Source organism: Stegostoma tigrinum, chromosome 2 (assembly GCF_030684315.1).
Source record: "Stegostoma tigrinum isolate sSteTig4 chromosome 2, sSteTig4.hap1, whole genome shotgun sequence".
Classification (NCBI taxonomy): Eukaryota; Metazoa; Chordata; class Chondrichthyes; order Orectolobiformes; family Stegostomatidae; genus Stegostoma; species Stegostoma tigrinum.
Window position 1 is genome coordinate 148,639,485 of NC_081355.1, and position 26,934 is coordinate 148,666,418.

At 46.5% G+C, this 26,934-nt stretch overlaps 1 protein-coding gene across 8 annotated transcripts in view; it reads left to right on the forward strand.

Moving 5' to 3' along the window:
• Positions 1–26,934, forward strand: part of scn5lab (sodium channel, voltage gated, type V-like, alpha b) — a 432,064-nt gene that overhangs the window by 141,823 nt on the left and 263,307 nt on the right. For all 8 annotated transcript variants that reach the window (XM_059640055.1, XM_059640086.1, XM_059640082.1 and 5 more), the window contains 2 exons: positions 10,759–10,822; positions 25,950–26,091. In XM_059640055.1, coding sequence (XP_059496038.1) covers positions 10,759–10,822; positions 25,950–26,091 — 206 coding nt within the window. The remainder of the gene's footprint in view (positions 1–10,758; positions 10,823–25,949; positions 26,092–26,934) is intronic.

Here is a 26,934-nt window from a genome sequence, read left to right on the forward strand (position 1 = left end):
AATTCAGATTCCACCATCTGCCGTGGCGGGATTCAAACACATGCCCCCAGACCTGGGTCTCTGGATTAACAGTCCAGCGATAATACCACTAGGCCATCGCCTCCCCGTCAGGTTCACATGAGGTTCTCGTCCTTGTTTTGAATTCCCCCCATCCCTCCCAATCTCTAACCTCCTACAACCCTTTCAGATCTCTACATTCCCCCTTTTCTGGCCTCTTTACTCTCGCTCATTCTCTTCAGCCCAGCACTTGTAGCTATTTCTTCAGCTAAGTAAACCTTGCAGAATTTATATTCTATCGTCCTATGTCTCCTTCCGACTTTTGGCCACTCCTCCAAATCCACCTTTCTGACCCAACGTTTAGTCACCCAACTGAACATTTCCTGACAAGGCTCCAGGATCACGTTATTCTGTGAAGAGAGCTTTGAGATGTTCCAAAGTGTTGAAAGTGTGACCATAAAAGGAAAGTCCTGCAGACACCGGAAATCTGAAACATACAACAGAGAACACTGGAGAAAATCAGCAGGTCTGGCAGTTTTCTATAGAGAGGGGAACAGAGTTAATGTTTGGAGAACAGTATTGGGGGAGTTGATGGCCTAGTGGCTTTATTACCAGCCTATTTATCCAGGAAACCTGGGTATCTTTCTGGGAACCTGGGCTTGAACCCTGCAGGTGGTGGAATTCGAATTCAAACTAAGTGTCATGTGATAGACATCAGGGGAATATCCCATTAGGTTCACTCATGCTTTATGTGGAAGGAAATCTGCCATCCTCACCCACTTTGGCCTACATGTGACTCCAGGCCCACAGTAACAGGTTAGGTGGGATGACCATGGTAAATTACCCACAGTGAATAGGGATGTGCGGGTTAGGTGGAATCGTCATGATAAATGCAGGGTTACAGGGTTAGAGTTGGGGAGTGGGTCTGGGTAGGATGCTCTTCAGAGGGTTGACATGGGTGTGATGAGCAGAATGGCCTGCTTCCACAGTATAGGGATTCTACGATCCTACATGTCTGACTCTTAATTGCTCTCTCGGCAATAAGCATTGGCCTGGCTGGCATTGCTAACATCCTGTAAATGAATTAAAAGAAAGCTGTTCTTCAGAACTGAAAGGAGATGGTCAATTGTGTTTTCGTTGTGCAAAGAGGTTGTTAATGGTGCAGGAAGAGAAAAAGAGATGTAAAATGGGTGTAAATTAAGATGTGAAAGGGTCCTCTCTGCTCAGAGCAAGGTAAATGATGCTTGCGTCTTACTTAATCTTCGTCTCTGGAACCTCCAATTATGTTCCATTCAAAATCCACCATATCCCCACTCCAATCCAAAGTGCTCGTAACCGAGAGACATTGCAAGCGTCCGAATTTACAAAGGGGGGATGCAAACTTTGGAAGATGCCTGAAATAGGCAAAGCATGATTGAATATGTTTGGATTGCCCTTCCCTCTAGCCTCCTCATCCACCCTCCCCCACAACCTAATCCTAATGAACATCTGGGTTATCTGGATATTTCATCCAAATATTGATATTGCTAAAGCAAACATACGTTTGGCTGAAATTAAATTTCATGTTTACAGAGGATTTTCTTCCAGCAACTGCAAGGTAGCTACGCAGCAATCAATGATATTCTGAGCTCTATCCTCTGGACCCACTTCCGATTATCTTTCAAATACAGGGTATGCCTGTTCCTAGGACATGAGGACAAACAGCACAATGCTGCCGAAGATCATTCACCCAGTGAAGCTGTCCTTCCAGTGCCCCGTGTACTGTTTGTTTCTGCTGCCTTATGTTGGGCCATGTGCATTCAAAAGGCCATTGATTCCTGTAGACGTTCATTGGTTGGTGTTACATTACATGATAAGACTATAAGGCGTAGGAGCAGAATATAGACCATTCAGCCCATCGCACCTGCTCTGCCTTTCTATGAGATCATGGCTGATCTGATAATCATCAACTCCATTTTTCTGCCTTTTCCCCAGAACCCTTCATTCCCTTACTGATTAACAATTTGGATTTCACCCTTAAAACCCAGCCTCGACAACCCATATGCTGTAAGAATTCCATGGATTCACTATTATCTGGGAGAAGAAATTCCTTCTGATCTCAGTCTTAAATGTGCAACCCCTTATTCTGAGATTGTGTCCTCTGGTCCTCGACTCTCTCACATCTACTCTGTCAAGTCCCCTAAGAATCTTGCGTGCTTTAATAAGATCTCCTCTCGTTCTTCTTTATTCCAATGACTGCAGGCCCAATCTGCTCAGTATTTCTTTATAAAACAATCCCTTCATACCTAGTGTCTGCCAAGTGAGCCTTTTCTGGGCTGTCTCCAATCTTTCTTCAAATAAGGCAACCAAACCTCTTCACAATGTTCCAGCCGTTATCTGACTAGAGCTTCGTCCAGTTTTAACAAAACCTCCCCACCTTTATACTCCACTCCCTTTGAAATAAACACCAACATTCCAGTTTGCTTTCTTGCTGAACCTGGATGCCAGTTTTTTTGCGATTCACTTTCCTACCTCGCAGCGTCTTCCCAAACAGCTGTTGCTCCCCACCTCACAACTCCACCACACTTCCTCCCTGGCTCTTTCCCCTAGCGTTTTCAATTTTCTTCGAAGTGAAAGCAAAACCACTCAAAGACAGTAACGAAACAATGTGTTGGTGCAGGGGTTATGCTGCAGTTATGCAATCCGCTGGTTAGATTGCATTGTGAGCAGACCTGGGCGCCATACCTGAGGAAGTTCGCATTGTTGGCCTTGGCAGGAGTACAGTGTAGGTTTACAAGAAAGGGGCACCTGGGCTTAGTAATGAGTTAAGTAATGAGGAGTGGCTATACAAATGAGACCTTTCTTCTCTAGAGTTTAGAAGGTCAAGGTCAAAATCTTCAAGATATTAACAGGAAAAGCCAGTGTAGATAACGTTCAGCTATTTTCACTGGTTAGAGATTCTAGAGCTCCTGACCCCATTACAGCCTTGGTTCAAACATGGACAAAACAGCTGAATTCCAGAGGGTGAAGTGAGAGTGACAGCCCTTAATATCAAGGCTGCATTCAACCGAGTGTGGCATCAAGGAGCCCTGGCAAAACTGGAATCAATGGGTATCAGGGGTCAAACTCTCTGGTGGTTGGACTCATGCCTGACACAAAGGAAGATGGTCGTGAGATGGTTTGTGGTTGTTAAATGTCAATCATCTCAGTTCCAGATGTCTCTGCAGGTCTCCCTCAAGGTGGTGTCCTAGGCCCAACCAAATTCAGCTGCTTCATCACTGACCTTTCCATTATCATAAGGTCAAAAGTGGGGATGTTCGCCGATGATCCCCCGACGTTCCTGAAGCAGTCCATGTTCAAATACAACAAGATCTGGATAATATCCAGGCTTGGGCTGACAAGTGGCAAGTAACATTCGTACCACACAAATGTCAGATAATGACAATCTTCAATAGGAGAGAATCTAATCACCGTCCCTTGATGTTCAATGGTGATGCCATCATTGAAACCCCCACTATCAATATCCTGTGGGTTAGAATTGACCAGAAACTGAACTGGACTCACCACATAAATAGAATGACTACAACAATAGTTCAGGGGCTAGGAATAACTCCTGACTCCCCAGAACCTATCTACCATCTACAAGGCACAGATCAGGAGTGTGATGGAATACTCCCCACTTGCCTGAATATGTGCAGCTCCAACAACACCGAAGACACTTGACATCATTCAGGGCAAGACAACCAGCTCGACTGACACAAGTATTCTCTCCACCTCTGGTGCTCGGTTGAAACCGTGTGTACTATCCATAAGATGCACTGCAGAAATTCACCAAGTATCCTTAAACAGTACCTTAAAACCCACAGTCACTTCCATTGAGAAGGACAAGTGCAGCAGGCATATGAGAACACCACCACCTGCGCGTTCCCCTCCAAGCCACTCACCATCCTGACTTGGAAATATGTCACCGTTCCTTCACTGCCTCTGGGTAAAAAATCCTGGAATTCCCTCCCTAATAGCATTGTGGGTCAACTCACAGCACATGGACTGCAGTGGTTTAAGAAGGCAGCTCACTACAACCTTCTGAAAGGCAATTAGGGATAGGTGATAAATGCTAACCAGCCAGCGATATCCATGAATGAATTAAAGAAGAAAGTTAGCAGTTAGGAAGGCAAATGCATTCATTTAGAGAGGCCTAGAATCCAAGAGCAGAGATGTACTGCTGAGGCTGTGTAAGGCACTGCTCAGACCGTGCTTGGAACATTGTGAGTAGAATATCCAGAGAATGATCCTGAGGTTGAAGAGCTTGTCACAAGAGGAGTAGTTGAGGACTTGGGTCTGTACTTGATGGAGTTTAAAAGGATGAGGGGGTAGAATCTGAGTGCTGGGAGGCCTGGATAGAGTGGATGTGGAGAAGATGTTTCCCCTATAGAAGTGACTAGGACCCGAGTGCACAGCCTCAGTGTGAAGGGAAGACCCTTTAGAATTGAAACAAGAATGAAATTCTTCTGCCAGAAGGTGGTGAATCTGGCAGAGAGCCGTAGAGGCCAAGCCATGTGGTGCATTTATGATGGAGATAGATAAGTTCTTGATTAGTGAAGGGATCAAGGGTGACAGGGAGAAGCCGGAGAATGAGGCTGAGAAACATATCAGCCATAATTGAATGGCGGAGCAGACTTGATGAGCCGAATGGCTGAATTCTGCTCCTGTATCTTATGGTCTTACAACAAATTATACTGCAGTAGAAAACGGTCCCACTGGCTCAGCAGTTTCCTGTGACTGGCCAAAGAGATGCTTTTCTCACAGAGAATTAACTGTTCTGATTTTATCAAATTTGAAATTCTCCTATTTGTTCCGAAAGAGAAGGTGAATTAAAATGGAAAAGGAGCGTGGTTTTCAAAAGGCTTTTGATCATTTTGCTCTCCATTTGAAGTTCCTTCACTGTTGCCTGTGCTATTTTTGGTCACACTATCAACACAATAGGATCTTTGGCACCCTTTATTGACATTTCAAGCATTGTAACAGCATTGTATTGGCATTCCCTGAGACCTTCAGCAAAGATCATTGGGGGCTTGGGGGGGGCGGGGGGGCGGGGGTGTGGGGGTGAGGGGAAGCAGAATGGGGGATGGGGTGGACGAGGTCTGCTGAGGTTAAGAATTGACTGACTGCAGGAAAGGGGCATTAAATAACCCTGTCAAGGGCATTGACCTCAGAAGGTAATGGATGTTACAATACCTTAGTATACAGAGTGTCCAATTCTCCTGAGCTCCTACACTGGCCCACTCACCTCCCATTAAAACACAGGATGAGCATGTAACCCTGTAACATACTCAAGAGGCTTATTAGATTGCCCAGTGCTCCTATGGCAGGGGAGAAAATGTCTTTGGAAGTCCCACAACGATCGCTGTTTTAAATTGTCTGTGCCCTTTCGATGCCTGTTTCAGCTTCAAATCTGATTGCAATAAATTGTGACGCAGAACCTGATTCTGAAAGGAAATCGGAATATTAAAAGAAACTAAGTGATCACCGTATCTCTTATTGCTGTTGACCACAGAGGTCAAATCAGTGTGTGCACAAGATGTGTCTGCATGTGAATGTATCTGTGTATGCGTGTGTGTGCATGTTTGTGTGTTGGTATGTGTGTCTGTTTGTGTGTGGTTATCTATGTGTGTATCTCTGCCTCTGTGTATTTCTGTGTGTTTGTATCTGTGTATATATTTGTCTGTGAGTGCGTGCATCTGTTTGTATCTGTGTGTGTATATCTGTATGTGAGTGTGTGTGTGTTAGTATCTGCATGTATATCTGTATATCAGTTTGTGCATGTGTGTTTGTATCAGTGTGTGTTTTTCTGTATGTGAGTGTGTGTGTGTGTGTGTGTTTGTATCTGCGTGTGTATCTGTTTGTGAGTGTGTGCGTGTGTGTGTGTGTGTTTTCATCTGTGTGTGAGTATATGTGTGTGTGTTTGTATCTGTGTGTATATCTGTCTGTGTGTGTGCATGTGTATGTGTGTGTGTTTGTATTAGTATGTGTATATCCATCTGTGAATGTGTGCATATGCGTGCTTGTATGTGTTTGTATCTGTGTGTGAATATCTATGAGTGAGTGTGTATATGTATCTGCGTGCATGTCTGTGTCTGTGTGTGCATGAAAAAGAACAGAAATAGTTGATTCAGGCCCAGAGTGGGACTGTGATTTATAGCCTGACATGTGACAACGGTGAAATCAAAATCCTAACACGCCAACATTTGCTCCTACAAATTTCTCATGTAGGGAATGTCAAGAAACAAATTGAATCACACCTCACTTTTTTAAAAAAAAATTCTGGAACAACGTTCCAGCTTGCCAAAGGCCATTGGTTTCAGCTGAATAATTGCAGAAGAATGTGACTTTAATCAGAGTATAAAAATAAATGCTCTGATCCATACTGACTGACAACAGATGATGCATACTCATCCATCAGTAAAGCTGTACAATAAATCAATGGATTATGGCTTAAATTGGAGCCTTATCAAAATGCCCCTAATCTGTTTCCATAGCTGACTGTGTCTTACATACTCCCTGTGGACAGGTATCAACTATTGTGTTTATCCCAATATTGTCAAATACTGTCAATCCTATCAGGATTTTCACTAATAAAAGGGTAAAAATTGTCCAAGGGTAAAAACAGAGTGGCTCATTGGTTAGCACAGCTGCCTCACAGCACAAGGGCCCCGCGTTCAATTCCAGCCTTGGTTAACTGTCTGTGTGGAGTTTGCACATTCTCGCTGTGTCTGCGTGGGTTTCCTCCGGGTGCTCCGGTTTAATCCCGCAGTCCAAAGATGTGCCGGTTAGGTGGGTTAGCTATGGGAAATGCAGCATTACAGGGATGGGGTGGATTTCGGTGGGATGCTCTTTGGAAGGTTGATGCAAATTGAATGGCCTGCTTCCACGCTGTATGGGTCGTATGAAAACACTTTTGCAGTGGTCCAGTCCCAAACTATGAGGTGGAATCTAAATATACACTAGAAGAGGCAGCAAGTCCTTCCGTCCCCTTCCCTGCACCTTCTCTGCCCTGCCCTGCCCTGCCCTATCCTTCCCTGCCCTGCCCTGCACCTTCCCTGCCCTGCCCTATCCTTCCCTGCCCTGCCCTTCCCTGCCCTGCCCTGCCCTATCCTTCCCTGCCCTTCCCTGCCCTGCCCTATCCTTCCCTGCCCTGCCCATGCCTCCCCTTCCCTGCTCTGCCCTATCCTTCCCTGCCCTGCCCTTGCCTCCCCTTCCCTGCCCTGCCCTGCCCTTGCCTCCCCTTCCCTGCCGTGCCCTATCCTTCCCTGCCTTGCCCTTCCCTGCCCTATCCTTCCCTGCCCTGCCCTGTCCTGCCCTTGTCTCCCCTTCCCTACCCTGCCCTATCCTTCCCTGCCCTGCCCTTCCCTGCCCTATCCTTCCCTGCCCTGCCCTTGCCTCCACTTCCCTGCCCAGCCCTATCCTTCCCTGCCCTGCCCTATCCTTCCCTGCCCTATCCTTCCCTGCCCTGCCCTGCCCTATCCTTCCCTGCCCTATCCTTCCCTGCCCTGCCCTGCCCTATCCTTCCCTGCCCTGCCCTTCTCTGCCCTATCCTTCCCTGCCCTGCCCTGCCCTGCCTTGCCTCCCCTTCCCTGCCCTGACCTGCCCTGCCCTATCCTTCCCTGCCCTTCCCTACCCTCCCCTGCCCTGCCCTGCCCTATCCTTCTCTGCCCTGCCCTGCCCTTCTCTGCCCTGCTCTATTCTTCCCTGCCCTATCCTTCCCTGCCCTACCCTGCCCTGGCCGGCCCTGCCCTGCCCTATCCTTCTCTGCCCTATCCTTCCCTGCCCTGCCCTGTCCTATCCTTCCCTGCCCTATCCTTCCCTGCCCTGCCCTGCCCTATCCTTCCCTGCCCTGTCCTATCCTTCCCTGCCCTGCCCTGGCCTTCCCTTCCCTGCTATGGGGACCTACAATTAAACAGTAACATCACAGAAGCCATTGACAAACAAGGCACCTGAAAAGTTAAGCCCCGGTCTCACCGATAACAATCCGCGAAGGAAAATTGTGAAAGTTGGCGTTGGTGAGCTAAGGCCACATCACTGTCCCAGTCAACATTCAATGATAAGGAACTTCAATTTTTGCTAAAATGGCTTCCTGATCTACTTGAGGGGCTTCATCAAATGAAAAGTTTAGGGCAAACTGTTTAGGTCCCTTCCAGTCTCCCTTTTCTGACAGCAAGAACCATATTTCCAGTGGCTTCAGCTTTTGCAGAATCAAATACAAAACCACCTGTACTGCTCACTGTGCCATTTCATTCAAGATAGACCATCGCGGCAGGTGCAGGGAAGGGAAGGGAAGGACTTGCTGCCTCTTCTCGTGTATATTTAGATTTAACCTCATAGTTTGGGACTGGAGTCACTAACAAGCTGAGCCAGTGAGAATGTTCCAGAAGGCTTGATTGATTCAGTGACTGTTTTTAGAATTATAGGAAGTTCACAGCTCGGAATTAGGCCATTCAGCCCCCTGTGTCAATGCTGCTTCTCTGCAGAAGGCTCGGTTAGTCCCACTTATTCTGCTTTACTTGGCATTGGGACTAAGTTCTCTGAAAGGGAGCAGGCAGATCAAAGCTCAGAGACAGTTGCATCTGTTTCAACACACACACACACATAGATACGGTGGTAAAGACGGCATATGGTGTGCTTGTCTTCATTGGCCAAGGCACTGAGTAGAAACATTGGCAAGTCATGTTGCAGCTGTGTAAAAGTTTATTTTGGCCACATTTGGAGTAATGTGTGGAGTTCTGAACCCCACATTATAGGAAGGATATGGAGGCTTTGAAGAAGTTGCAGGAGAGATTTGTTAGTGTGTTGCCTGGATTGGAGTGCGTTATAAGGAGAGTCAGACAAATTTGGATTGTTTTCACTGGAGTGTCAGAGGCTGAGGGTCGGGGGTTTTGTTGGGGGGGTGGTGTGACTTAATAGAAGTGTATGAAACTATGAGAGGCTTGGATAAGGTGGATAGGTGGGATCTTTTTCCCCGGGTGGAAATGTCAAATACCAGGGGCTATAGGTTTAAGGTGAAGGGGGTTTAAAGGAAATGTGGGAAGATAGCTCTTACACAGTGGGTGGTAAGTGCCGAGAACCTGGTGCCAGAGGAGGTGGGAGAAGCAAATATGACAGCTACATTGAAGAGGCATTTAGACAGACACATGAACAGGCAGGAAATAGAGGGATATGTACCATGTGCAGGCAGATGGGATAGCTTGGAATAGTACCATGATCGGCACAGATATAATGGACTGAAGGGCCTGTGCCTGTGCTGTGCTGCTGTAAGGTCTATGTTTTATCATCTCAACATCTGCAATGATTCCAGAGCGACGAACTGATCTCAGTTTGAGATGCAGCTGAGTTTAGAACTAGTAAAATTCTTATTTCCAAGTGTATCATAGGAGCCATTGTCCACTATGTAAGAGCCTCTCCTAAGCCGACAGTGAACTTCTTTATGAGATCATTATGCAATTCTGCATTAATTTTGAAAGTGGCTATTGCCCTTCCTATCTCTGTAAGCTCCTCCAGCCCTTACAACCTCCCTATCTCTGTCACCTCCTCCAGCCCCTACAACCTTCCTGTCTCTGCCACCTCCTCCAGCCCCTACAACCTCCCTATCTCTGTCACCTCCTCCAGCCCCTACAACCTCCCTGTCTCTGTCACCTCCTCCAGCCCCTACAACCTCCCTATCTCTGTCACCTCCTCCAGCCCCTACAACCTCCCTATCTCTGTCACCTTCTCCAGCCTCTACAACCTCCCTGTCTCTGTCACCTCCTCCAGCCCCTACAACCTTCCTGTCTCTGCCACCTCCTCCAGCCCCTACAACCTCCCTATCTCTGTCACCTCCTCCAGCCCCTACAACCTCCCTGACTCTGTCACCTCCTCCAGCCTCTACAACCTCCCTATCTCTGTCACCTCCTCCAGCCCCTACAACCTCCCTATCTCTGTCACCTCCTCCAGTCCCTACAACCTCCCTATCTCTGTCACCTTCTCCTGAGGCTACAACCCTCAACCACCTCTGCAAACTCTCCACCCTTACATCTCTCCCCATAGCTGTGCTTTCTCCAGCCTCTACAATGCTCACTGTCTCTGTTATCTCTCCCAGACCTACAACCCACTCACTTTGTACCTTCGTCCAGCTTCTGCAACCCTCCAAAACAATTGCATTCTTCACGAACTCACCTGCAGTGACTCATTGATTTTACATGCCCTACCATTGGCTCTTCAGCTTACCTCTAGAATTCCCATTTCTACCTCTTCCTCCTCCTTTTATGAAGTTTCTTAAAACCTGCATCTGTGACCCAGGTATTGACCACTGTCTGTTCATTTGCTTACATGGCTCACTGTCAAATTCTGTCTCATAACACTTTTGTGAGGCATTGAATGCTGGGTTAGATGCCGTATAAATGCAAGTTCCCATGATTGTTGCAATGATCAGCCCAAACCTGTTGCTTGCAAACAAACCAAAATATAATTTATTTCATTTAGTCAAGTTAAATTTAATGTTGATCTTGGTCTGTATCGCACCTTCTCTGCAGCAGTAACGTTATATTCATCGCTCTGTTCTATTGCCCTAATGCACTTTGTGTTGAACGATCTGCCTGTACCTCACACAAAACAAAACTTTTCACTGTACCTAGGTATGTGTGACCATAATAAATTAAATCACATGAAGGTTTAGATTGCAAATATATTTTGCTTGTGAGAGGTCAAGATAAATGATAAACTAATGCCACTTTCAATTTTGTTAATATTTAGAAAACCATTTGTATCTTGAGGGCAATAAGGATGCCTTACTTTGCGGAAACAACACAGATGCTGGGTGAGTCCAATAATTGAATTATCTTCTGCTGTTTATACACAAGATAGTATCCAGACCATAGCTGGTCCCAGTGATCTCTTCATGTTTCAACTGCTGTATTACTTCAGAAAAGGGAAGGGTAGGGCAGGTCAGGGAACACACACACACACACACACACACACACACACACACACACACACACACACACACACACACACACACACACAGACACACAGACACAGACACACAACCTCAGAAAACCCTTTCTGAAGAAGAGTCTAGGCCCGAAACGTCAGCTTTTGTGCTCCTAAGATGCTGCTTGGCCTGCTGTGTTCATTCAGCTCTACACCTTGTTATCTCAGATTCTCCAGCATCTGCAGTTCCTGCTGTCTCTGAATGGATAAGCTCAGGTTATTTTCTTTGGTACAAAGACGGTGGAGGTGGGCTATGTTAGAGGTGTGTAAGCTTGCCAGGCAGATGGACAGGGTGGATAGAACGCGGCTGTTCCCACAGTCAAATGGTCAATAACAAAGGGGCAAATGTTAAAGTTAAAGCAGGAGTTTTAGAGGGGATTTGAGGGAATACTTTCTCACCCAGAGGGTGGTGGGGAAAGTGGAATGCATTGCCTCAGAGAGAAGAAACCATCTAACCCTCGGAGCACTTGAAGTATCATAACACAAGGCTACAGGCCTAGTGCAGGAGAGCGGGACTAGCAGTAGGTAGTAGTATGTCTTCAGTGGTACAGATGTGAGGGGCCGAAGGGATTCTCTGTACTATATGATTCTAAGGCTGTGCACCCTTGCAGCTTAACAAAGGCTTTGATGATAAGCTTTTAGAAAGGATACCTCTTCGGCCTGGGGAGAAAATGACACTGGAGCTCAGTGAAAAGGTAGCAGGTGAGAGAGTATTAGATTGGGATGATGCTGCAAACACACCCAAAAAAGAACTGACAAAGCTCGAGCAAGGTTAGAGAACAAGTAATCCAGGTAGTGGTTCGCAGAGAATCTTTGCAAGGAGCTGTCGCACTGTGGGTTGACCATTCCAGAAACATTAATAGCACCATCTGGTTTGTTTGATGGTGGGAAAAGCTAGGAGATAATTATTTCTGACAACTTTTTTTTGGGTCTGCTCTTGCCTCCCAGCTTTCTATTCTCCCACAAGCCCTGCAGAGCAGGAGACTCCAAAGAAATCTGTTACCCTGAAGGTAGGAGATTGACAGAAGGAGGGACAGTCACATGACATTACTTTGGGTTTGTAAGTCTGAGTAACCTTTCCGCAGTTCTATTGTGACCTGACCCATCAGCATAAGAGGGCATTCAACCCATCTTGGTTGTCTGGTGTTAACTCATGCAATTTGTCTCAATCCCATTTAGCTTCCTTTTCAAAGAGGGACATTTTCAGAGTGTTGGATGGTTGGGAACTTGGCATAGCCTATTGTAGATTGACTGGCCCCACTTTCTGATGTGGCCTGGAGATGGGGCTGGTGCTTAGATGGAATAAGACCACCGCAGAATATTGGGTAGCTGTACCTGACAGACATTCAGCGCCTGGGCTGATGGAGGCAGGGCTCGGATTTCGGATTGCACTGGCTGTGCTGTGCTGAAATAGGTTATTTTTTTAGTTACTGATAGCTCTGGTGATTCATGTCTGAAGTTCAGCCCAATGTGGGAGAAGGCAGTTTTATCATGCCACATGCATTGTCGGAAGATTTCAAATTTTGATCTGATGACCTTTGATCAACTTAGCTTCTCTGTCTCCCTTTTTCTTCATTTGAGCTCATATTATGTTGGTGCTCATATTCAAAGACATAGGCTTATTGCTGTCGGAACGTAGTGGATGAATGATGGCCCTATTACAAATAGATTAAATTAGCAATCAACCTGGCAGGTGATAGACTTATGAAATCCAGCTATTAGTTTGAAAAACATAAAAACAAAGAATAACACAGGCCTTTCGGCCCTCCAAGCCTGCATCGTAACATTTTGCCCTTTCACACTGAAACTGTCTTCACTTACAGGATCCATATCCCTCTATTCCCTGCTGATTCATGCATTTGTCTAGGTATTTCTTCAATGTTTTTATTGTGCCTGCTCCCACCTCTGGCAGCACATACTAGGCACTCACCACCCTTTGTGTGAAAAAGTAGCGTTGCGCATCTCTTTCAAAACTCCCCACACCTTGCACCTTGAACCTGTGTTGACTAGTAACTGACCCCTACATCCTGGGAAAAAGCCTCAGACATTCCATTCATAAATCTCTATCAGTTCGCCCCTCAACCTCCTGCGTTCCAGTGAAAACAAACACAGTCTATCCAACCTGTTTTCATAGCTAAAACATTCCCCATATCAGGCAACATCCTAGTAAACCCTTTCTGTTCCCTCTCCAATGCATCCACATTTGACTGGGCAAAATTCTCCTCTTTGTCTCCTCAGTATGACAGGTCGGCACAACATCGAGGGCCGAAGGGCTTGGACTGTGCTGTAATGTTCTATGTTCTATGTTTGTTCAATCCTTTGACCAGGCATTGCTTTGGCAGGCCAGCACGTGTTGCCCGTCCCTGATTACTTCATGGGAAGGTGGTGGTGAGCTGCCTTTGTGTTCTGTCGCAGTCCATATGACTGATCAATTTCCTGATGGAATTGCCTGCGGGTGTCCAATAAAACTAGTTGCCCGATCAATTTCTTGAGTCTCCGGTTGTCAACTGGTTCCAGTTCTGCTGATTTCCCTTCCAAACTCATATTCTTAAGCACCTTCTCACTCATTGTTAACAAATCAAGATGTCACTGTCATTGTACAGTGGAAAGGAAACATAGAACATAGAACAGTACAGCACAGAACAGGCCCTTCAGCCCACAATGTTGTGCCGACCATTGATCCTCATGGATGCACCCTCAAATTTCTGTGACCATATGCATGTCCAGCAGTCTCTTAAATGACCCCAATGACCTTGCTTCCACAACTGCTGCTGGCAACGCATTCCATGCTCTCACAACTCTCTGCGTAAAGAACCTGCCTCTGACATCCCCTCTATACTTTCCACCAACCAGCTTAAAACTATGACCCCTCGTGCTAGCCATTTCTGCCCTGGGAAATAGTCTCTGGCTATCGACTCTATCTATGCCTCTCATTATCTTGTATACCTCAATTAGGTCCCCTCTCCTCCTCCTTTTCTCCAATGAAAAGAGACCGAGCTCAGTCAACCTCTCTTCATAAGATAAGCCCTCCAGTCCAGGCAGCATCCTGGTAAACCTCCTCTGAACCCTCTCCAAAGCATCCACATCTTTCCTATAATAGGGCGACCAGAACTGGACGCAGTATTCCAAGTGCGGTCTAACCAAAGTTTTATAGAGCTGCAACAAGATCTCACGACTCTTAAACTCAATCCCCCTGTTAATGAAAGCCAAAACACCATATGCTTTCTTAACAACCCTGTCCACTTGGGTGGCCATTTTAAGGGATCTATGTATCTGCACACCAAGATCCCTCTGTTCCTCCACGCTGCCAAGAATCCTATCCTTAATCCTGTACTCAGCTTTCAAATTCGACCTTCCAAAATGCATCACCTCGCATTTATCCAGGTTGAACTCCATCTGCCACCTCTCAGCCCATCTCTGCATCCTGTCAATGTCCCGCTGCAGCCTACAACAGCCCTCTACACTGTCAACGACACCTCCGACCTTTGTGTCGTCTGCAAACTTGCTGACCCATCCTTCAATTCCCTCGTCCAAGTCATTAATAAAAATTACAAACAGTAGAGGCCCAAGGACAGAGCCCTGTGGAACCCCACTCACCACTGACTTCCAGGCAGAATATTTTCCTTCTACTACCACACGCTGTCTTCTGTTGGCCAGCCAATTCTGTATCCAAGCAGCTAAGTTCCCCTGTATCCCATTCCTCCTGACCTTCTGAATGAGCCTTCCATGGGGAACCTTATCAAATGCCTTACTGAAGTCCATATACACCACATCCACAGCTCGACCCTCATCAACCTTTCTAGTCACATCCTCAAAAAACTCGATAAGGTTTGTAAGGCATGACCTACCCCTCACAAAGCCGTGTTGACTGTATTTGATCAAGCCATGCTCTTCCAGATGGTCATAAATCTTATCCCTCAGAATCCTTTCTAACACCTTGCAGACGACAGACGTGAGACTTACCGGTCTATAATTGCCGGGGATTTCCCTATTTCCTTTCTTGAAGAGAGGAATTACATTTGCCTCTCTCCAGTCCTCAGGTACGACTCCAGTGGAGAGCGAGGATGCAAAGATCTTCGCAAGTGGCGAAGCAATTGCATTTCTCGCTTCCCAAAGCAGCCGAGGACAAATCTGATCCGGGCCTGGCGACTTGTCAATCTTAATGTTTGACAAAATTTTCAGTACATCAGCTTCCTCTATCTCTATCCATTCCAGCATGCACACCTGCTCTTCAAAGGTTTCATTCACTACACAGTTCGTTTCTTTCGTAAAGACAGAAGCAAAAAACTCATTTAGGGCTTCCCCTACCTCCTCAGGCTCCACACACAAGTTCCCTATGCTATCCCTGATCGGCCCTACTCTTTCTTTGACCATTCTCTTATTCCTCACGTAAGTGTAAAATGCCTTTGTGTTTTCCCGGATTCCTTCTGCCAAGCCTTTCTCGTGCCCCCTCCTGGCTCTCCTCAGACCATTTTTGAGCTCCTTCCTTGCCTGCATGTAATCCTCTCTAGCTGAACTTGACCCTAGCTTCCTCCACCTTATGTAAGCTACCTTCTTCCTTTTCACTAGAAGCTCCACCGCTCTCGTCATCCAAGGTTCCTTTATCTTACCCCTTCTTGCCTGTCTCAGAGGGACATATTTACTCATCACTCCCAACAACTGTTCCTTAAACCATCTCCACATGTCTATAGTTCCCTTACCATGGAACAACTGCTCCCAGTCCATGCTTCCTAACTCGTGTCTAATCGCATCATAGTTTCCTCTTCCCCAATTAAATATCCTCCCATTCTGCCTAATCCTCTCCTTCTCCATAGCTATGTAGAATGAGAGAGTGTTATGGTCACTATCACCAAAATGCTCTCCCACCACAAGATCTGATACCTGCCCCGGCTCGTTTCCGAGCACCAAGTCTAGAATGGCCTCTCCCCTCGTCGGCCTGTCAACGTACTGCGTTAGGAAACCCTCCTGAACACACCTTACAAAAACAGCTCCCTTCAAATCTTCTGCTCGAAGGAGGTTCCAATCAATATTAGGAAAGTTAAAGTCACCCATTACAACAACCCTACTGCGTCCACACTTTTCCAAAATCTGTCGACCTATGCTTTCTTCAATCTCCCTGCTGCTATTGGGGGGCCTGTAATAAACCCCTAACGAGGTGCCTACTCCCTTGCTGTTCCTAATTTCCACCCATACTGACTCAGTAGGCAGATCTTCCTTGACAATGGAAGCTTCTGTAGCTGTGATACCCTCTCTGATTAGTAGTGCTACACCCCCTCCTCTTTTTCCCCCCTCCCTATTCTTTTTAAATGTTCTAAACCCTGGAAGATCCAGCAACCATTCCTGCCCATGAGAAACCCATGTCTCTGTTATGGCCACAACATCATAGCACCAGGTACTGATCCATGCTCTAAGTTCATCACTTTTATTCCTGATACTCCTTGCATTAAAGCAAACACACTTTAACCGATCCCTTGGTTCCTTCCCAGGAAAATCCTTCCCACTAGCTGGTCTACCTCTTGCTACTGCCTCACCTGCATCAACGCTCACCTCTGGTATACAGCTCAGGTTCCCACCCCCCTGCCATACTAGTTTAAACCCTCTCGAACTACTCGAGCAAACCTTCCACCCAGGACATTGGTCCCCTTCCAGTTCAGATGCAACCCGTCCTTCTTGTACAGGTCCCACCTTCCCCAGAAGGCATCCCAATTATCAACATATCTGAAGCCCTCCCTCCTACACCAGCTGCGTAGCCACGTGTTCAGCTGCGCCCGCTCCCTGTTCCTCACCTCGCTATCTCGTGGCACCGGTAGTAAACCAGAGAACACTACTCTGTTCGTCCTGCTCTGCAGCTTCCATCCTAACTCCCTGAAATCACTTTTTATATCCTCAAACCTATTTCTGGCTATATCATTTGTGCCAATATGTAACACGATTTCTGGCTGTTCACCCTCCCCTTTCAGAACTTTATACACCCGATCGGAGACGTCCCGGACCCTGGCACCAGGGAGGCAACATACCTTCCGGGAATCCCGATCTTGCCCACAAAATCTCCTGTCGATTCCCCTAACTATCGAGTCCCCTACCACGAGTACTTTTCTATTCTGCCCCCTTCCCTTCTTTGCCACAGTGTCAGGCTCAGTGCCAGAGAACTGACTACTATGGCTTTCCTCAGGTAGGTCAACCCCCCCAGCAGTATCCAAAACGGTATACTTATTGCTGAGGGGAATGCCCACAGGGGATCTCTGCACTGTCTGTCTGTCCCCTTTCCTCCCCCTAACTGTAACCCATCTATCCTCGTCCTGAGCCTTCGGAGTGACCAACTCCCGATAACTCCTCTCAATTACCCCCTCTGCCTCCCGAATGATCCGTAGTTCATCCAGCTCCAGCTCCATTTCCCTAACACGGTTTTCAAGGAGCTGTAGCTGGGTGCACTTCCCGCAGATGTAGCCAGCGGAGACGTGTGCCACATCTCCCAACTGCCACATTTTGCAGGAGGAGCAAGCAACTGCCCTAGCATCCATACCCCACTTATCTGAACACCCACTCAATACTAAAGCAGAAAGCTCACTTCAAGTAATAATAACAAATTAATAACAAACTTATGTTCAATAGAGAAAGTTTAGAATGAACCTTACCTTATTAACTAGGTTAGAGGAGGAGGGCGGGTGGGAGACACTACAGTTGTAGAGTCTCGGGTTAAGCCGCCTTGCTGATATATATGGTCACTGCTTTCCTTCCCGGCTGCCCCTCTGGTCCTCGTCACTTCCTCTGATGCTCCCGCTCCTTCTCTGAAAGAGGAAAAAAAAAACGGCTGAGAATTCTGTGTATATTCAAGCACTAAATTCAATTGTCCTTGTCAGCTATTAATATAAAGGAACAAGGCCCCTTTGTAGGCCTGCAGTTGCAGTATAAGCTGAACTTGCAAAAATTTTGTGAAATACACATTCTTTTACCAGATATCAGTGCTTCAGTTGGGAACCTATAGCATCCTGATGAGAAGTGGAACTGGAGAATCCATAAAATATGATAACTGCAAGAGTAGATCAGATGTATAGGCTGCATTGGTTCAAGAAGGCAGCTCACCGCTATCTTCTCAGCTTGAGGTGGACAATAAATTCTGGCCCAGCCAGCCATGCCCTCAACCCACGAGCGAATAAGAAAAGCCCAGGAATCCTACACCTTCTGACTCCTCCAATCTCGCCGCTGAGTCAGGAACATGATGGAATACTCCCCATTTCCCTGGATGAGTGCAGCCCCAACAATACTCAAGAAACTTGATGCCATCCAAGATAAAGCAGCCCGCTTGACTGGCACCGCATCCACAAACATCCTGTGAAGGGCATGCTAAGAGGCTGCAGGGTGACTTGGACACTGGTTGAGTGGGCAAATACTTGGAAAATGCAATATAATGTGGATAAATGTGAAGTTATCCACTTCGGTTGCAAAATCAGGAAGGTAGATTATTATCCGAATGGTAGCAGTGTGAGAAAAGCTGAGGTGCAACAAGACCTGGGTGTCATGGTGGAACAGTTGCCGAAGGTTTGCATGCAGGTCCAGCCGGTGGTGAGGAAAGCTAATGGTATATTGTCCTTCATAGTGAGAGAATTGGAGTATAGGAGTAGTGATGTCTTGCTGTAGTTATACAGGGCCTTGGTGAGGCCACATCTCGAGTATTGTGTACAGTTTTGGTCTCCTAGTCTGAGGAAGGACATTCTTGCTATTGAGGGAGCCCAGGGAAGATTCACCGGGCTGATTCCCAGGATGGCAGTAGTGATATATGAGGAAACACTGGATCCACTGCACTTGAACTCCTTGGAATTTGGAAGAATGAGGGGAATCTCAGAGAAACATATAAAATCCTGATGGGACTGGACAGGCCAGATATGGGAAGAATATTCCTAGTGTTGAAGAAATCCAGAACTAAGGGTCATTGTCTAAGAATTAGGGGTAAGCTATCCAGAACTGAGATGAGGAAGAATTTCTTCATTCAGAGAGTTGTGAATCTGTGGAATTCTCTCCCACAGGAAGCTGTTGGGCCCAGTTTATTTGGTATATTGAAGAGGAAGCTGGACATAGCCCTTGTAGTAAAGGGATCAAGGGGTATGGAGAGAAAGTGGGAATGGGATATTGAGGTTGCATGATCAGCCATAATTATATTGAATGATGGTGCAGCCTCAATGGGCTGAATGGCATACTCCTGCACCTATGTTCTATGTTGCTATGTTTCTATCCACTCCCTCAACCACCGAGTCTCAGTAGCAGCAGTATGTACTATCTCCAAGATGCACTGTAGAAATTCACCAAAGATCTTGAGACAGCATCTTCCAAACCCACGACCACTTCCATGTAGAAGGGCAGGGATAGCAGATGTATGGGAATACCACCACCCTCAAGATCCCCTCCAATTCGCACACCATCCTTTTTTTGTTCATTCTTGGGATGTGGGTGTCGCTGGCTAGGCCAGCATTTACTGCCACCCCTAATAGCCCAGAGGGCAGATAAGTGTCAAATAAATTACTGGAGGTCTAGAGTCACAGGTAGGCCAAACTAGTACTTCACCAACACCTTCCACCCCAACCTTACTTCACCAACACCTTCCACCCCAACCATCAGTTCACCTGGGCCATCTCCAGCACATCCCTCACCTTCCTGGACCCCTCAGTCTCCATCTCAGGCAACCAGCTTGTAACTGATGTTCATTTCAAGCCCACCGACTCCCACAGCCACCTAGAATACACCTCCTCCCACCCACCCTCCTGCAAAAATTCCATCACCTATTCCCAATTCCTCCGCCTCCGCCGCATCTGCTCCCAAGATAAGACATTCCACTCCCGCACAACCCAGATGTCCAAGTTCTTTAAGGACCGCAACATTCCCCCCACAGTGATCGAGAACGCCCTTGACCGCGTCTCCCACATTTCCCGCAACACATCCCTCACACCCCGCCCCCGCCACAACCGCCCTAAGAGGATCCCCCTCGTTCTCACACACCACCCTACCAACCTCCGGATACAATGCATCATCCTCCGACACTTCCGCCATTCACAATCCGACCCCACCACCCAAGACATTTTTCCATCCCCTCCCCTGTCTGCTTTCCGGAGAGACCACTCCCTCCGTGACTCCCTTGTTCGCTCCACACTGCCCTCCAACCCCACCACACCCGGCACCTTCCCCTGCAACCGCAGGAAATGCTACACTTGTCCCCACACCTCCTCCCTCACCCCTATCCCAGGCCCCAAGATGACATTCCACATTAAGCAGAGGTTCACCTGCACATCTGCCAATGTGGTATACTGCATCCACTGTACCCGGTGCGGCTTCCTCTACATTGGGGAAACCAAGCGGAGGCTTGGGGACCGCTTTGCAGAACACCTCCGCTCAGTTCGCAACAAACAACTGCACCTCCCAGTTGCAAACCATTTCCACTCCCCCTCCCATTCTCTAGATGACATGTCCATCATGGGCCTCCTGCAGTGCCACAATGATGCCACCCGAAGGTTGCAGGAACAGCAACTCATATTCCGCCTGGGAACCCTGCAGCCCAATGGTATCAATGTGGACTTCACCAGTTTCAAAATCTCCCCTTCCCCCACTGCATCCCTAAACCAGCCCAGTTTGTCCCCTCCCCCCACTGCACCACACAACCAGCCCAGCTATCCCCCCCACCCACTGCATCCCAAAACCAGTCCAACCTGTTTCTGCCTCCCTAACCGGTTCTTCCTCTCACCCATCCCTTCCTCCCACCCCAAGCCGCACCCCCAGCTACCTACCAACCTCATCCCACCTCCTTGACCTGTCCGTCTTCCCTGGACTGACCTATCCCCTCCCTACCTCCCCACCTATACTCTCTCCACCTATCTTCTTTTCTCTCCATCTTCGGTCCGCCTCCCCCTCTCTCCCTATTTATTCCAGTTCCCTCTCCCCATCCCCCTCTCTGATGAAGGGTCTAGGCCCAAAACGTCAGCTTTTGTGCTCCTGAGATGCTGCTTGGCCTGCTGAGTTCATCCAGCCTCACATTTTATTATCTTGCCAAACTAGGGGTTTGTTTCCACAAACCCAGCAGGGTTTTTGCAATAATCGCCATTGGTCATATGGTTGACATTAGGCTGGCTTTTCATTCCAGGTTTTATTGAATGCAAATTTCACCATCTTCCATGGTGGGATTTGAAGCCATGTCCCTGGAACAGTGTCCTAATATTCTGTGTTACTTGTCACATTACCGTAATGCCACTGCCTCCCCTTCAGTGCCACTGGATCAAAATCCTCGAAATCCCTCACAAACAGCATCAATAATTATTAACAATAATAGCCTACAGCACATAGACTGCAGTGGCTCAAGGAAGCAGCTCACTACCACCTCCTCAAGGGCAACTAGAGGAATGGGCAATAAATGATGGCCCAGCCAGCATGCCCATATCCCATGAACGAATAAAAAACAAATTGACAGCAGTGTGCACTGCACAGTACCCGAGCTGATCAGATTGATTGAGGCATCTAATGTGTGAGATCATTAATTGGCCATTGGTTGATGTGGTGTTGTTTGGAGTAGGGACTGAGGCCTACAGATTGTGGTTTGCTACCTCTTCGCCATTTATGAAGTATTTCTGCAGCTGTCCCCGCCTCTGTTTGTGGGAAACGGTGTTGGTTTCTCCTCATAAATGTTTTATCCGACTGGGGAAAAGGGTGGGCAGACCTCACATGTAGTAATTTTCACAAGCTGCAGCCGCCTTAGCTGGAGTTGCCATGGCGATGACAGCTTCCTTCATCCATGCAATGATTATGGGCTACTTAAGCTGTCTGCGCTATGGAGAAAAATAAACAGATTCTTATCGTGGCCATCTCAGTTCGCCTTTTTTTGTGTCGGAAAGGATTTTTAGTTACTTGAGCTTTGATTCCTGTGATAATACTTTGCTGCTTTTTAATGAGCTGAGTCAGTTAACATCTTTTTTTTAAAGACTGCTTTGTGTTGGTAATTGTAAGCCTGCTCCACCGATCTCATAGCTGCTCAATGAGAGCCTTCAACTCCCTTGACCTGGGCTCCAACTGCAATTGATAGCAATAAACAAATTATGACTCTCAGCCTAGAAGCTCCAGGATCCAGTGGCAATGAGACTTTCAGCACCTTCTCTGTGAAAAAAAGTACTTCCTCCATGAACAAAGATAATGGGAACTGCAGATGCTGGAGAATTCACGATAACAAAGTGTGTAGCTGGATGAACACAGCAGGCCAAGCAGCATCTTTCCTCCTTGAACAGTCTGGTTCAAATCTTGTGCCTTTATGTCCTGGGTTTTCCCACTGAATGACTTGCTTTCTCTGCCTCTGTTCTATCCTGATATGGATTTACCTCCAGTAAGGTGTATTTACCTGAGGCAGCGTTGCTCACGGCATCTCTCATAACATAAGAAGCTGGAATGGAAATCACGGTATTGAAAATTCCAAAAAGACATTCATTGTCACTACCCATTAAATGCAAACATTACATTCCTCAAACCAATTAAGCGTCTGGGTTAATATTGCGTTATGAGGTTACAACAGTTACATGCTCTTAGCAAAAGTGACATGTTACAAGTGATCATAGATTCCTAAAATGCAGATAGAGGCCATTTGGCCCATTGAGTCCACACCATCTCTCCTAAGTGCATCCCACCCAGGCCTTCATCCAACCCCCCACCACCTTATCCTGGTAACCCTGCATTTCCTATGGCTAATTAACCTACCCTACACATCCCTGGGTGCTGTGGACAATTTAGCATGCTGATCCACCTATGCAGTACATCTTCGGACTGATCTGAGGTAAGAAGGAGTATGAGGTCTTTGTATCCTCTGGTCATTATGCTAAGACACAGGGATGATGATGTGCGTACATCTCTTAGAGTAACATTAACATACTGACCATGAAACATGACCCAACATATCCCTTTCTCAAATCACATGAATGAGATCATTCCTCATCCCTAACTGTGCCCATGATGTTACCCTCTGAGTATTAGGTTTGGCCTGCTCTATATCCCTGCGCAGACAGCTCATCATGATGGAGGATGTAATGTAAGATTTCAGGAAACAGGAGGTGGAATAAGCTCACTGAGTCTCAGTAATATCCTTGGAAATTTTTTCACACCCTTTCTAGTTAAATACGATCCTTCCTAGAGCAGGGTGATCAGAATTATAAGCAGTGCTCCAAATGTAGCCTCCTGTACAGCCATAACATGATATGTCAGTTCCAGTACTTGGTGCTATGACCAATGAAGGTATGTGTGCCAAATGCCTTCTTCATCACCCTGTCTACCTGCAACTCCACCTTCAAGGAACCATGTGCCTGTACCCCTAGGTCTCTCTGTTAGACAAGACCACCCAGAGACCTACCATTAACTTTGTAATTCCTGCCCTGGTTTGTTTTATCAAGCTGGAACACCACAGATTTGTTTAAATTAAACCACATCTGCCAATCTTTGACCCACAGGCCCACTTGACCAAGATCCTGTTGTACTCTTAGATAACCTTTTTCACTGTTGATTATACCACCAATTGTGATGTCATCTCTTATGGCGGTGAAGATCACGATTGCTCGCCACATGATATGTGCAAAGGATGGAGTGAATCCCATAACAATTTCACAGAAATGAGTCAGGGTTGAAGGAGGGGACTGGAGATGAGCAATACATGGAGCCAAAGTAGTGCTGTGATAGCAACTCAGTGAGAAAATAAACTTCATAATAGTAACCCATCACTACACTGTGATGCAACTAAAATACTTCCATTTCCCTTCTTTCATTGGAGCCTTCTTTTCTATAATAGTGCAGGCATATGGGTGTTAATGTTGAAGAAAATTTGCTGGACAAATACTTGGAATGAATGTGTTATCTTCTGAGGAAAGGTCAGACAGACTACGCCTGTATTCTTTGGACTACAGAAGACTAAGAGATAACTGACAGTCATAGTCATAAGGTTTTGACAGCACAGAAAGAGACGCTTTGGCTCCTTGTGTCCACATTGGTCATCAAGCGTCATTTTATTCTAATCACTTTTTCCAGCACTTGGCCCTAACCTTGTATGCTCTGTCATTTCAGATTCTGGGTCATGAAGAAGGGTTATTGGACCCGAAATGTTAACTCGTATTTCTCTCCACTGATGCTGCCACACCTGCTGAGCTTTTTCCAACAATTTGTTTGTTGTTTGTAGTGCTCATACTCGTGGTTGTAACAAGGCCAGCCAGCTGGACCTCAAAGAATATGAGGCTATTAACCGGCCCAATCAGAGAGCCCTGGCTGACAGATAGAAACAGGAGTGTCAGAGGTTCTGTTTACTCTGAGAGCTGGCTCTGAGGGAACTGGGTCAGTGTCAAGGACTCTCCATGAGTAAATCAAGGGGGACTTGGTGATGGGCCTCTTTGGAGTTATTTCATTCATCTAAATAGCCGTTAAATGTCTTGATGGTTCCTGCCTCTACCATCCTTTTTAGGCAGTGGGATGTGGTACTCACTACTGTCTGGGAGAAGGAAGTTTTCCCCAGATCCCCTCTAAACTTTCTGCTCCTTATTTTAAAATTATGCCGACTGGTTATCGATCCCTGGACCAAGAGGGAATATGTTCTCCCTATCTTTCTGACCTATGCCCCTCGCAATTTAGTACACCTCAGTCAGTTCCTCCTCCTGCACTGATGAAAACATCTCCATGCCTATCTCGTCTGTCTCCACAGCTGACTCACTCTAGCCCAGGCAGCAACGTGGAATCTCTCCTCTGCATTGTTTCATGTAGACCCTTGACTGAAACATATCAGAACCTGAGGGACCACAGGAGGTGGTGCATGTAGAAAATGATGTTTCCTCTTGTGGGTGATTTTAGAATGTATGGGCCCCTGTCGAAGCATAAGGAGATGAGAAGAATTTAATTTCTCATGGTGGGTTATGTGTGACATGGAATTTTCCTCCTGATAATACAGTGGAAGCAGAATCGATGACTATTTTTAACACAAAGGTCAAGAGATTCTCAGTAAGCAAGGGAGTGAAAGGTTATCATGAGTAGGCAGAAGTGTGGAGTCACCTGGCCACCATGATGTTATTGTAAGATAGAACACATTTGAGGGACTGAGGGGCCACAGCCCCTCCTAATTTGCATGTTTAGATAACGGAGATAGTGGCTACAATGATCTAGAATATTTTTTAGAAACTGCTAGAGAAACCCAGCAACTTCCGTGGAGAGAGTAACAAATTTAATGTTTTGAGTCCAGTATGGCTGTTCTTCAGGACTGTCAGGTCTGGCAAAAGGTGTTTTTATCTCGTTGACAAAGGGGGAGGAGGAGTGAGTGGAACAGATGGTGAGGCGAGGCTGCCCACAGCAAAAGGCAACTGGGGTGCTAATGGTGGTAAAGGAGGGATTAAGGTGCAAAACAAGTGTTAACGATATTTGTGAATAATGGAACATGGATTAGCCTTGCGGAGAGCAGAACTCGTGTTGCTGTTCCTCCAGATAGCATAGGTCTTCACCAAAACGCTGCAGCGTGAGCACGATCCTCCATTTTGATTAATGCCCCGCCCCCACTTGTGCTTTTGTTAATATGGATCTGCTCAAAGTAAGGCCAGTTGACTTTGACCATGTCTTCCCTGTCAAAAATAATGTCCTTGTGTGGGACTTTTGACTCAACATAATTTGAGGCCGGATTTCTTAGTACCTTGTGTTACGCGATGGCAAGGCAATGGAGCAGCAGGCCCGAGGAGGTGGAAGGTCCATTAGCAGACCATCAACGTGTGTCTATGGAGCTGACAGTAACATCACAGCTTGGTCCAGAACCATTTCAGTCAAACATATCTCTGCTATGGGACTGGAATCCACTCTTTTCCTGATCTCTCTCCTTTAATCTTTGTGAATATTTGTTTTTTTTTCTGTTTGGAGTCGTTGGAAATTTATTTGTGCTGAGTGTAATTTGTTCGTGGGTGTCTTCTTGCTTTTCACAGGAAGTGCCCTGTGGGTTACACATGTTTGAAAGCTGGCAGGAACCCGGATTATGACTACACCAGTTTTGATAACTTCGGCTGGGCCTTTCTCTCTCTCTTTCGCCTGATGACCCAGGACTTCTGGGAGAATCTTTACCACCAGGTTAGTGGCACTGAGGCCAACCCACACAGAAAGCATCCCGATTGACCAACGCTGGCTTGTCTCACTCCCATGACCCTCTCTATTCGCCTGTTATGGACCAGACGACACCGTCTCAATATAGTTAGGAGATAGTCTAGACCTTTTCTTATTTTGAAAGTAAATTATAAGGTGTTGCATTCCAGATGTAATTCGATAGGTCAAACTATCCGATTTAACATAGAACATAGAACACAGTACAGGCCCTTCAGCCCACAATGTTGTGCCAATCGACTATCCTACTAAGATCAATCTACCCTTCATACCCTACATTTTACTATCCTCCACATGCTCAAATGCCTCTAATGTATCTGACTCCATGACCACCACAGGCAGTTAGGCAATTAGGGATGGACAAAAAATGCTGGCCTGGGCCAGCGACATCCTTATACCCTGAATGAATAATGAAAAAAGAAACTAATACATGGATAGTGAAGGTTTAGAAAGATATGGGCCAAGAGCAAGGAAACGTGCTTAGTGCGGATGGACATTTTGGGTAGCATGGACCAGTTTGGGCCAAAGGGCCTGTCTCTGTGTTATAGGACTCCATTTGTCTAATTGTTGGGAAACTGAACAGAATAATAGATACAGTAATGATTGCTAATTTACTATTCCAATGCAGTAACATCCTGTAAGCATAACATTGGCAAAAGGCAAATTCAGAAAACAGATTATCTGACTCCTGCAGCCCAGGAGTGAAAGAAACATTGACAAAATGTTCTGACAGAGAGCAGGAGCCAGGAGAGATTTACTGCAGCTTCCAACCCTGCTGAGACCCCAAAAGCAACTGCTGGAAACTAAAAATCC